Below are 12,827 nucleotides of genomic sequence, written 5' to 3'. Positions count from 1 at the left end.
CATGGATGCGGATCGTTAGCTGTCTTCCTGTTTGCCCTATGTAGTGTTTTGTGCAGTCCTTTCATGGGATTTTGTACACTACATTGGTTTTGCTCATGCTGGGTATTGGGTCCTCCGTTCTGGTGAGTTGTTGTCTGAGAGTGACTGTTGGTTTGTGTGCTGTTATGAGTCCTAGTGGTCGCAGTAGTCTGGCTGTCAGTTCGGAAATGCTATGGTAGTGTGGCTAGTCCTTTGGGTTTCAGCATGTCCTCGCTCCGTTGTCTTTCCCTTAGGCATCTGTTGATGAAATTGCGCGAATACATTGTATAGGTGTTCTTCTTCCTCTTTTTGCAGTTCTGGTGTACTGCAGTGTGTTGTGGCCCTTTTGAATAGTGTCTTGATGCACTCATCCACAGATTCAATCAATAAGCACATCGACCTGGACCCAATATACCGACCACTGCAGCGGACAGCTGGAACTGACAACCGGAAGCGGCAGAGACAAACCACTACAAATGCCGGAGGAAACATCACAGAAGCGCTTCACAAGCACTGAGGATGTCACCTAGACAGGGGACGAAACGTCTGCAACACAAATTTCCAGCTCGGCGAACAGAACCACAACAACGAGCGCCCGAGCTACAAATCTTCTCCCAAACTTTGGAGAGGTTAGTATTGATAATTGTGATCATCCATGTACTAAATTGTTGCTAAAACTCATCTGGCTCATTAATTACCTTAATGGAAGGAAATCCACCTTTATTGCTTGGGTCTGGTCCAATTTATGGTTTTAAGAGTTGTGATATTGTCACTAGACTTGTAATCTCATCAAATCCAGGCTAATGTTCTGGGAACGCAGGTTTGACTCCCATTATTGCAGATGGTGAAATTGGAATTGAATATGAAGCTAGCCCAATGGTAACTCGTGTCAATTGTCACAAAAACAAAAGATGTCTGGCCCGCTAATGCCATCTATGGAAAGATATCTACAAACCTTACCTGGTTGGGCCTACATATGTCATAAAGTCATAGAGTCTTAGAGTCAGAGAAATGTACAGCATGGAAATAGATCCTTCGGTCCAACCCGTCCATGCCAACCAGATATCTCATCCCAATCTAATCCCACCTGCCAGCACCCGGCCCATATCCCTCCAAACCCTTCCTATTCATACACCTGCCTTTTAAATGCTGTAATTGTACCAGCCTCCCCCACTTCCTCTGGCAGCTCATTCCATACACGCACCACCGTCTGTGTGAAAACATTGCCCCTTAGGTCTGTTTTATATCTTTCCCCTCTCACCCTAAACCTATGCCCTCTAGCTTTGGACTGGCTGACCCCAGGGAAAAGACTTTGTCTATTTATCCTATCCATGTCCCTCATAATTTTTTAAACCAGTATAAGGTCACCCCTCAGCCCCTGACGCTCCAGGGAAAACAGCCCCAGCCTGTTCAGCCTCTCCCTCTAGCTCAAATCATCCAACCCTGGCAACATCCTTGTAAATCTTTTCTGAACCCTTTCAAGTTTCACATCTTTCCGATAGGAAGGAGACCAGAATTGAATGCAATATTCCAACAGTGGCCTAACCAATGTCCTGTACAGCTGCAACATGACCTCCCAACTCCTGTACTCAATACTCTGACCAATAAAGGAAAGCATACCAAATGCCTTCTTCACTGTCCTATCTACCTGTGACTCCACTTTCAAGGAGCTATGAACCTGCACTCCAAGGTCTCTTTGTTCAGCAACACTCCCAAGGACCTTACCATTAAGTATAAAAGTTCTGCTAAGTTTTGCTTTCCCAAAATGCAGCACCTCGCATTTATCTGAATTAAACTCCATCTGCCACTTCTCAGCCCATTGGCCCATCTGGTCCAGATTCTGTTGTAATCTGAGGTAACCCTCTTCGCTGTCCACTACACCTCCAATTTTGGTGTCATCTGCAAACTTACTAACTATACTTTTTATGCTCGAATTCAAATCATTTATATAAATGATGAAAAGTAGTGGACCCAGCACTGATCCTTGTGGTAGTCCACTGGTCACAGCCCTCTAGTCTGAAAAATACCTTTCCACCACACCCCTCTGTCTTCTACTTTTGAGCCAGTTCTGTATCCAAATGATATTTCTCCCTGTATTCTGTGAGATCTAACCTTGCTAACCAGTCTCACATGGGGAACCTTGTCGAATGCCTTACTGAAGTCCATATAGATCACATCTACCGCTCTGCCCTCATCAATCCTCTTTGTTACCTCTTCAAAAAGCTCAATCAAGTTTGTGGGACCTGATTTCCCTCGCACAAAGCCAAGTTGACTATCTCTAATCAGTCCTTGCCTTTCCATATACATGTCTCCAGACCCACAGCAATGTGGCTGACTCCTACTGCGAGTAGTACAGTAGAGCACAGAAACGGATTCTTCAACCCACGATGTTGTGCTGAACATGACACCAAATCAAATTAATCCCTTCAGCCTGCCCTTGGCCCCTGTCCTTCCATATTCATGTCCTTATCTTATCTTATAGATTAGATTAGATTCCCTACAGTATGGAAACAGACCATTTGGCCCCACAAGTCCACAGCAACCCTCTGAACAGTAACCCATCCAGACCCATTTCCCTCTTACAAATGCACCTTACACTTTGGGCAATTTAGCATGGCCAATTCACCTGGCCTGCACATCTCTTTGGTTTGTGGGAGGAAACCCACAGGGAGAATATGGAAACTCCACATAGACAGTCGCCGCAGGCGGGTATCGAACCCAGGTCTGTGGTGCTGTGAGGCAAAAGTGCTAAACACTGAGCCACTATGCCCCTTAAGCCGGTATATTGGGTCCAGGTCGATGTGCTTATTGATTGAATCTGTGGATGAGTGCCATGCCTCTAGGAATTCCCTGGCTGTTCTCCGTTTGGCTTGTCCTATAATAGTAGTGTTGTCCCAGTTGACCTGGACCCAATATGCCGGCCACTGCAGCGGACAGCTGGAACTGACAACTGGAAGTGGCAGATTCAAAGCACTATAAATATGGAGGAAACATCACAGAAGCGCTTCACAGGAGGCTCCCAAGCACTGAGGATGTCACCTAGACAGGGGACAAAACGTCTGCAACTCAAATTCCCAGCTTGGCGAACAGAACCACGACAGAGAGAGAGAGAATTCGAGACAACAGAGGAGTAAATTACTGCAGATGCTGGAATCTGTATTGAAAACAGCAAATGCTGGAGATCACAGTGAGTTGGATAACATCCATGGAGAGACAGCAAAGTAACAATTCGAGTCCAGATAGCTGTCGGTCTAGAATTGACTGGGACAACACATTCTTCTTAGGATAAGTCAAACAGGGACACGTGCGAGAATTCCTAGAAGCATGGCATTCCAACCGGATCTCTATCAACAAACACACTGAGTTAGACCCCATCTACCACCCCCCCCCCGGAGAAAGCGAACAGGAAATGACATCAGCACAGGAAAAGACATCACCAACCCAAAGAAACCCAAACATATAAATAGAAAGCAGGAATCAGCAGCATTGCTTCTCCTGGAGGCCCACTGAAGATGTTACCTAGTAGGGGAACGAAACGTCTGGAAATGAACCTTCCAGCTCAGTGAGCAAACCTACATCCAGAACCTCAACCTGAGCTACAAATCTTCCCAAAACTCGCTAGCTTGCTATCTCTCTATGAATGCTGTCTGACCTGCAGTGATCTCCAGCATTTGATGTTTTTCATCTTTCCCCTCAGCATCTTCTTTGGATGGACCTCAATGAAGAGTCATCTCAGACTGGAAGTGGTCACTCTGTTTCTCTCCCCCAAGATGCTGACATTTCTGATGAATGGCTGATGCCCGAAACATCGACTCGCCTGCCCCTCGGATACTGCCTGACCTGCTGTACTTTTCCAGTGCCACACTTTTCGACTCTGCCTCTCCAGCATCTGCAGGCCTGACGTTTTCCTCCTTTCTGTCCAGACCTGCTGAGTTTGTTCAGCACCTTCTGTTTTTGTGGTGGCCCTCAATGATTGTTTTCACACCTTGCAAGTACACACTGGTGGCGAGGGGGTAATAGCGGCAAGGTTCACAAGCTGTGATGGGTACCCATCTCAAAACTCAGGCCTATTTAGCAACACGTTGGGTCATCCAGGAGGGCTTGGGATTTCCCTATGTTACAAGGAGGGAATGGTCACCAATAATCATTGGAAACAAGTCTCCTGCTCGGTGTAAAACCAAAATTTAGAGTCGCATCTCGGAGTTTCTCATACTGGGCCTGTGAGGAGTAGGGTCATTGAGTCGTGCAGCACAGAAATAGACCCTTCAATCCAACCAGACCATAATCCCAAACTAAACTAGACCCACCTGCCTGCACTTGGCCCATATCCCTCCAAGCATTTCTTATTCATTTGCTTATCCAAATGCCTTTCAAATGTTGTAACTCTACCTGCATCCATCACTTCCTCTGGAAGTTCGTTCCACACACAAACTACTCTCTTGCAAAGAATTGCCCCTCATGTTTTTGTTAAATTATAGAATCCCTACAGTGTGAAAACAGACCCTTCAGCCCAACAAGTCCACACCGACCCTCCAAAGACTAACCCCCAGACCAATTCCTCTATCCAATATTTACCCCTGACTAATGCAGCTATCCTACGCATCCCATGAACACTATGGGCAATTTAGCACTGCCAATCCACTCTAGTTTGCACATCTCTGGATTGTGGGAGGAAATCACACTCATGTATCGGAGTTGGGGCATCACACCAGGGGGGAGGAAATCACACCAGGGGGGAATGTGCAAACACCACACAGACAGTCGACCAAGGCTGGAATCGAACCTGGGTCACTGGCATTGTGGGGCAGCAGTGCTAACTACTGAGCTACCATGCCACCCTAAATCTTTAAATCTTTCTCCTCTCACCTTAAAAAATATGCCCTGAGTTTTGAGATCCCCCATCCTTGGCAAAAGACATCAGCCATTGTATCTATACCCCTCATGATTATTTAAACCTCTATCAGGTCACCTCTCAGCCTCTTACACACCAGTGACAAAGTCTCAGCCTCTCTCTTTAACTCACACTGCGTTCCAGGCAACATCCTGGTAAATCTGTTCTGAACCCTCTCCAGTTTAATAATATCCTTCCTCTAACAGGGAGACCAGAATGCCGCACAGTGCTCCAGAAGAGGCCTCACCAATGTCCTGTACAACTTCAACATGATGCCCCAACTCCGATACATAAAGGTCTGAGCAATGAAGGCAAATGTGTCAAACGCCTTGTTAACAACTCTGTCTATACATGACGCGAACTTCAATGAATTATGTATCTGAACCCCTGGGTCTCTCTGTTCGACAACCCCACCCAAGGCCCTACTTTTAATTGTATATGTCCTGCCCTTGTTTGTTTTACCAAAATGCAATACCTCACATTTATCCAAATTAAAATCCATCTGCCACTGCTCAGCCCATTGACCCAATTGCTCAAGATGTCTCAATAACCTTTTTTCACTATCCTAGAGGAAGCCAGAGTGTTAATGCTAAGGTTGTCACATGCCTTCAGACATGTCATAGGTTCATTGCTTCAGGAACTGGGACATGTTACCCTGGTGCATTGGGCGGGGGGAGAGCACTGACTGATGTACAGGACAGCCTAGTCTGCACCTCTCTCATGATTAGATTATTAGATTAGATTACTTTACAGTGTGGAAACAGGCCCTTCGGCCCAACAAGTCCACACCGACCCGCCGAAGCGCAAACCACCCATACCCCTACATTTACCCCTTACCTAACACTACGGACAATTTAGCATGGCCAATTCACCTGACCTGCACATCTTTGGACTGTGGGAGGAAACCGGAGCACCCGGAGGAAACCCACGCAGACACGGGGAGAATGTGCAAACTCCACACAGTCAGTCGCCTGAGGCGGGAATTGAACCCGGGTCTCTGGCGCTGTGAGGCAGCAGTGCTAACCACTGTGCCACCGTGCCGCCCATGCTGTACTCGATCTCGATGACTCCCCGACACTGGATGCTTGCAGTGGTGTTAGCCAGCCCTCATGTTCTCACTCTATAAAGTGCATTGGGATAACATATTGTACAAATACAATGATACCAGACCCAGGGACCAGGACTGTCAGAATTTCCCCACAAGGTTGGGTGGGTGAAACCTGGACTGCTGCATTGTGGGGAAATTAGATAGAGGTCTCCAGGCTTATGATAGATTTTAATAAGATAGACACAGAAATTTTGCTCCTTTTAGCAGAGTGTGCAAGTACTCAGGGTTAAGAGATTAGGTTTGGGTCAGAGGAATTCAGGGCAGGATCAGGAAGCAAAGTGGGAAAGAGCTGTTCTTTTGTCTGCTGTTGTAGGTTGGCGATGATTTCAAAGCGAAATTTCTTGAGCACTGTCAGGGACAGAGCAGGGGGATGAAATAGCCTGGATTGCTCGTCAGAGGGCTAGCATGATCTCGATGGGTTGGACGACCACCTTCTGTCGCATGATGTCATCATGCCTCCACCGTCCATAACGGGCAGGGGACGTACAATCATAGAGATGTACAGCACGGAAACAGAGCCTTTGGTCCAACTCATCCATGCCGACCAGATATCTTAATCTGAACCCATTTGCCAGTTGGCCCATATCCTTCTAAACTCTTCCTATTTATATACCCATCCGGATGCCTTTTCAATATTGTCATTGTACCAGCCTCCACCACCTCCTCTGGCAGCTCATTCCATACACACGCCACCATCTGCTTGAAAACGTTGCCCCTTAGGTCCCTTTTAAATCTTTCCCCTCTCACCCTCAACCTGTGCCCTCTAGTTCTGGACTCCCCTGCCCTGGCGTAAAGACCTTGTCTATTTATCCTATGCTTGCACCACATGATTCTATAAACCTGTATAAGGTCACCCCTCAGCCTCCGACACTTCAGGGAAAACAGCCCCAGCCCAGTCCAGCTTTGGTGAAAGGCTGAAGCGCCGATGTTCATTGGCTGTTCAGTGACATTGGATTTTTGCTTCTACTTGCGAGTGTTCTTACTGGTCCACCAAAGACAATTGGATGGTTACCTTGAGTTCCAGGACTGCCTTTTCCTGACTGGCTTCTATCCCTCTGATCACTTCCACTCGCTTCTCCAGTTCTCCTGAAGATTCCTTCAGCTTTTCCTGCAAAAGATTGGACAAAAATAAAACAGTAGGCCTCATTTATGATGCAGCTTTCGGAGTGACTAGGAATGAGGTCTAGTCTTTCTGCTCTCTGTTTCAGAGTTTGACTGAGAGCTCAGCACTGCCCCCACTTTACCACAGGTATTGGTGGTTAGAGGTTTTCCTGTACAGCTGTGAAAGTTGTTATTATTTGTCTTATTCGATATCGTTGGTTGGGAACCAGCCGCCGAAAATCTCCTTTCACCCATCGCTGGGATGATTGCAGCTGGAACAATACTCCAAAATGTCCCGGTACCAACCAGAACACAGCAGCCAATCTGTCTGTCACCCCAGCCACTGCCTTAAGCCATCACTTTCTCCATCATTGACACACAGTGGCTGCAGTATGTACCATATAGAAGGTACATGGCAACAGCCTAGTGGTATTATTAATGGACTGTTAATCTAGAGGCCTAGCTGATGTCCTAGGGACTCCAGTAAAAAACCTGGGATTAAGACTTTAATGATGGCTGTGAAAACATTGCTGATTCACTAATGGGAACGAATCTGCCACATTTGATTGAGTGTGGCAGAAGGATGAAATCAACTAGAGAGAGTGAGGACTGGAGATCAGAGCCAACAGTGTGGAGCTGGAAAAGCGCAACAAGTCAGGCTGCATCCGAGGAGCAGGAGAATCGACATTTTGGGCATAAGCCCTTCATCACAAAATGGCTGATGAAGTTCTTATGCCCGAAATGTCGATTCTCTTGCTCCTCGGATGCTGCCTGACTGGCTGCGCTTATCTAGCACCACACTCTCGACTATGGCACAAAGATGCCAAGGAGAGTGTGGCACAGGGTAGCTCAGTGGTTAGCACCACTACCTCACAGTGCCAGGGACCTGGTTTCGATTCTGCTCTCGGCTGAATGTCTGCATGGAATTTGCACATTATCCCTGTATCTGCATGGGTTTCCTCCTGCAGTTCAAAGATGCTTAGGAGGATTGGCCATGGGAAATTGCCCCTAGCACCCAGGGATGTGTAGGTTAGCCATGCAGAAAGGAGGGTTGACAGGGATTGGATGGGATGCCCCTATGGAGGGTTGGTGTGGACTCGATGGGCTGAATGGCCTGCTTCCACATTGCAGGGGCTCTCTGATTCTATTCAATGATCTGGTCTACAGGTGACTGCATGCCCACTGCACTGTGATTGATTCTTAACTGCCCTCTGGGCAATAAATGCTGGCCTAGCCAGAGATGCTCACTTCCCACGAATTAATTAAAAAAAGAAAACTCCCCCAAGCTCTGCTAGACAGCACCTTCCTAACCTTTCTCATTCAGAAACGCAAGGGCAGCAGATGTTGGGGAGCACCACCACCATCCGGAAATTCCCATCCGAGTCTGGCACCATTCCAACTGGGGCCGTGGACCTAACAAGGGAGTTACGGAGAGAATGGTCCCTGCTGAACGTATAGGGGTGGAGAGGGAAATATGTCCCTGGTGGTGGGGTCTGTTTGTAGATGATGGAAATGGCGGAGGATGACGCAATGTAGTCGGAGATTGGTGGGTGGAAGGTGTGGACCAGGCGGGCTCTGTCCTTGTTGTGATATCCCCTCGGATTTGTGAATACTTGTGGAACTGTGTGGCTTTGACTGTGAGTGGACGTTGCTTCAGTGCGGAGAGGACTTGACAGAGCTCTGGCAGGGTTTGAGATCCTGTGAATGACTTGTACAGTCAAAAAGTGGGGGGTGAACCTGTCGCTGTATCCAACCCGTAGCATAAACGATACTGGATTACATAAAGATGATAACGGTGTCATACCTTTCTGAAAACTGATCCACACGAATGGGATAAACAATGAAACAAAGTGGGATGCAGAACTCAGAGGGAGGGCAAAGACAATGTGGAAGCAAGCCATTTGGCCCTTCCAAGAGATCCCACCTGGATCCACGCTGCATTTCCTATGGCAAACCCACCTACTCCTATAACCCTGCATTTCCCATGGCAAACCCACCAACCCCGATAACCCTGCATTTCCCATGGCTAATCCACCTATCCCTATAACCCGACATTTTCCATTACTAATCCACCTATCCCTATAACCCAGCATTTCCAATGGCTAATCCACCTATCCCGATAACCCCGGATTTCCCATGGCTAATCCACCTATCCCTATAACCCTACATTTCCGATGGCTAATCCACCTATCCCTATAACCCTGCAATTCCCGTGGATAATCCAACTATCCATATAACCCCGCATTTCCAATGGGAAATCCAACTTCAGCTATAACCCTGCATTTCCCATGGCTAATCCACCTAACCCTATAACCCTGCATTTCCCATGGCTAATCCACCTAACCCTACAACACTGCATTTCCCATGGCAAATCCACATATACCTATAACCCTGCATTTCCCATGGTTAATCCATCTATCCCTATGACCCTGCACTTCCCATGGATAATCCACCTAGCCCTATAACACTGCATTTACCATGGCTAATCCAACTATCCAAAAAACCCGACATTTTCCATGACAAATCCACCTATCACTATAACCCTGCATTTCCCATGGTTAATATACCTACCCCTATAACCCTGTATTTCCCATGGCTAATCCACCTATCCATATAACCCTGCATTTCCCATGGGAAATCCAACTACCTCTATAACCCTGCAATTCCCATGGCTAATTCACCTATCCCTTCTACCCTACATTTCCCATGGCTAAACCACCTACCCCTATAACCCTGTTTTTCCCAATGCAAATCTGACCCTACAACACTGCATTTCCCATGGCTAATCCAACTATCCATACAACCCCTCATTTCCAATGGGAAATCCAAATACCCCTATAACCCTGTATTTCCCATGGCTAAGCCACCTACCCCTATAACCCTACTATTCCCATTGCTAATCCACCTAACCCTACAACACCGCATTTCCCATGGCAAATCCACCTATCCCTATACCCCAGCATTTCCCATGGCTAATGCACCTATCTCAATAACCCTGCATTTCCCATGGTTAATCCATCTATCCCTATAACCCAGCATTTCCCACGGTTAATCCACCTATCCATATAACCTTGCATTTCCCATGGCTAATCCACCTAACCCTACAACACTGCATTTCCCATGGCAAATCCACCTATACCTATAACCCTGCATTTCCCATGGTTAATCCATCTATCTCTATGACCCTGCACTTGCCATGGATAATCCACCTCTCCCTATACCCCAGCATTTCCCATGGCTAATGCACCTATCTCAATAACCCTGCATTTCCCATGGTTAATCCATCTATCCCTATAACCCAGCATTTCCCACGGTTAATCCACCTATCCCTATAACACTGCATTTCCCATGGCTAATCCACCTATCCCTATAACCCTACATTTCCGATGGCAAATCCACCTATCCCTATACCCCAGCATTTCCCATGGCTAATGCACCTATCTCAATAACACTGCATTTCCCATGGTTAATCCATCTATCCCTATAACCCAGCATTTCCCACGGTTAATCCACCTATCCCTATAACACTGCATTTCCCATGGCTAATCCACCTATCCCTATAACCCGACATTTCCGATGGCTAATCCACCTATCCCTATAACCCTGCAATTCCCGTGGATAATCCAACTATCCATATAACCCCGCATTTCCAATGGGAAATCCAACTTCAGCTATAACCCTGCATTTCCCATGGCTAATCCACCTAACCCTATAACCCTGCATTTCCCATGGCTAATCCACCTAACCCTACAACACTGCATTTCCCATGGCAAATCCACCTATACCTATAACCCTGCATTTCCCATGGGAAATCCAACTACCTCTATAACCCTGCAATTCCCATGGCTAATCCACCTATCCCTTCTACCCTACATTTCCCATGGCTAAGCCACCTACCCCTATGACCCTGTTTTTCCCAATGCAAATCTGACCCTACAACACTGCCTTTCCCATGGCTAATCCACATACCCACATCACACTGCATTTCCCATGGCTAATCCCCTATCCCTACAACCCTGCATTTCACATGGCTAATCCACCTATCCATATAACCCTGCATTTCCCATGGCTAATCGACCCATCCCTATAACCCTGCATTTCCCATGGCTAATCCACCCATCACTATAACCCGTCATTTCCCATGGCTAATCCACATACCCCCATTACACTACATTGCCCATGGTTCATCCACCTATCCCTATAACACTGCATTTCCCATGGCAAATATACCTATCCCTATAACCCAGCATTTCCTATGGCTAATGCACCTATCCTTATAATCCTGAATTTACAATGGCTATTCCACCTATCCCTATAACCCTGCATTTCCCACGGTTAATCCACCTATCCCTATGACACTGCATTTCACATGGCTAATCCACCTATCCCTATGACCCTACATTTCCCATGGCTAATCCACCTATCCCTATAACCCTGCAATTCCCGTGGATAATCCACCTATCCCTATAATCCCGCATTTCCAATGGGAAATCCAAATTTCCCTATAACCGTGCATTTCCCATGGCTAATCCACCTAACCCTACAACCCTGCATTTCCCATGGCTAATCCACCTAACCCTACAACACTGCATTTCCCATGGCAAATCCACCTATACCTATAACCCTGAATTTCCCATGGTTAATCCATCTATCCCTATGACCCTGCACTTCCCATGTATAATCCACCTATCCCTATAACCCTGCAATTCCCATGGCTAATCCACCTACCCCTTTTACCCTACATTTCCCATGGCTAAACCACCAATCCGTATAACGCTGCATTTCCCATGGCTAATCCACCTACCCCTATAACCCAGCATTTCCCATGGCTAATCCACCTATCCATATAACCCTGAATTTCCCATGGCTAATCCACCTACCCCTATAAACTGCATTTCCCATGGCTAATCCACCCATCCTTCTCACTCTGCATTTCCCATGGCTAATCCACCTATCCCTATAACCCTGCATTTTCCATGGCTGATCCACCTATCCCTATAACCCTGTATTTTCCATGGCTAATCCACCTATCCCTATAACCCTGCATTTCCCATGGTTAATACATCTATCCCTACAACCCAGCAATTCCCATGGCTAAACGACCTATCACTTTAACTCTGCATTTCCCATGGCTACTTCACCTACCCTATAACCCTGCATTTCCTATGGCTAATCCACCTCTCCATATAACCCTGCATTTCCCACAGTTAATCGATCTATCCGTATAACCCAGCATTTCCCAGGGCTAATCCACCTATCCCTATAACCTTGGATTTCCCATGGGTAATACACCTATCCATATAAATCTGCATTTCCCATGGGAAATCCAATTACCTCTATAACCCTGCATTTCTCATGGCTAATCCACATACCCCCATCACACGCATTTCTCATGGCTAATCCACATACCCCCATCACACTGCATTTCCCATGGCTAATCCACTTCTCCACATAACCCTACATTTCCCATGGTAAATCCACCCATCCCTACAACCCTGCATTTCCCATGGCTAATCCACCTATCCTTATAATCCTGCATTTGGCATGGCTAATCCACATACCGCGATCACCCTGATATTCCCATGGCTAATCCACCTACCCCTATAACCCGGCATTTCCCATGGCTAATCCACCTATCCATATAACCCTGAATTTCCCATGGCTAATCCACCTACCCTATAAACTGGCATTTCCCATGGCTAATCCACC

At 46.8% G+C, this 12,827-nt stretch overlaps 1 protein-coding gene across 1 annotated transcript in view; it reads right to left on the bottom strand.

Annotated features, from left to right (window-relative positions):
• Nucleotides 1-12,827, bottom strand: part of LOC122541249 (E3 ubiquitin-protein ligase TRIM69-like) — a 69,016-nt gene that overhangs the window by 22,517 nt on the left and 33,672 nt on the right. Inside the window, exon 6 of the mRNA XM_043677866.1 lies at nt 7,030-7,125. Within this exon, the coding sequence (XP_043533801.1) occupies nt 7,030-7,125 (96 nt within the window). The remainder of the gene's footprint in view (nt 1-7,029; nt 7,126-12,827) is intronic.

This window comes from Chiloscyllium plagiosum, chromosome 37 (assembly GCF_004010195.1).
Source record: "Chiloscyllium plagiosum isolate BGI_BamShark_2017 chromosome 37, ASM401019v2, whole genome shotgun sequence".
NCBI lineage: Eukaryota > Metazoa > Chordata > Chondrichthyes > Orectolobiformes > Hemiscylliidae > Chiloscyllium > Chiloscyllium plagiosum.
Note: the sequence above shows the minus strand (reverse complement) of the source record. Positions and strands in the feature narration are given on the sequence as shown.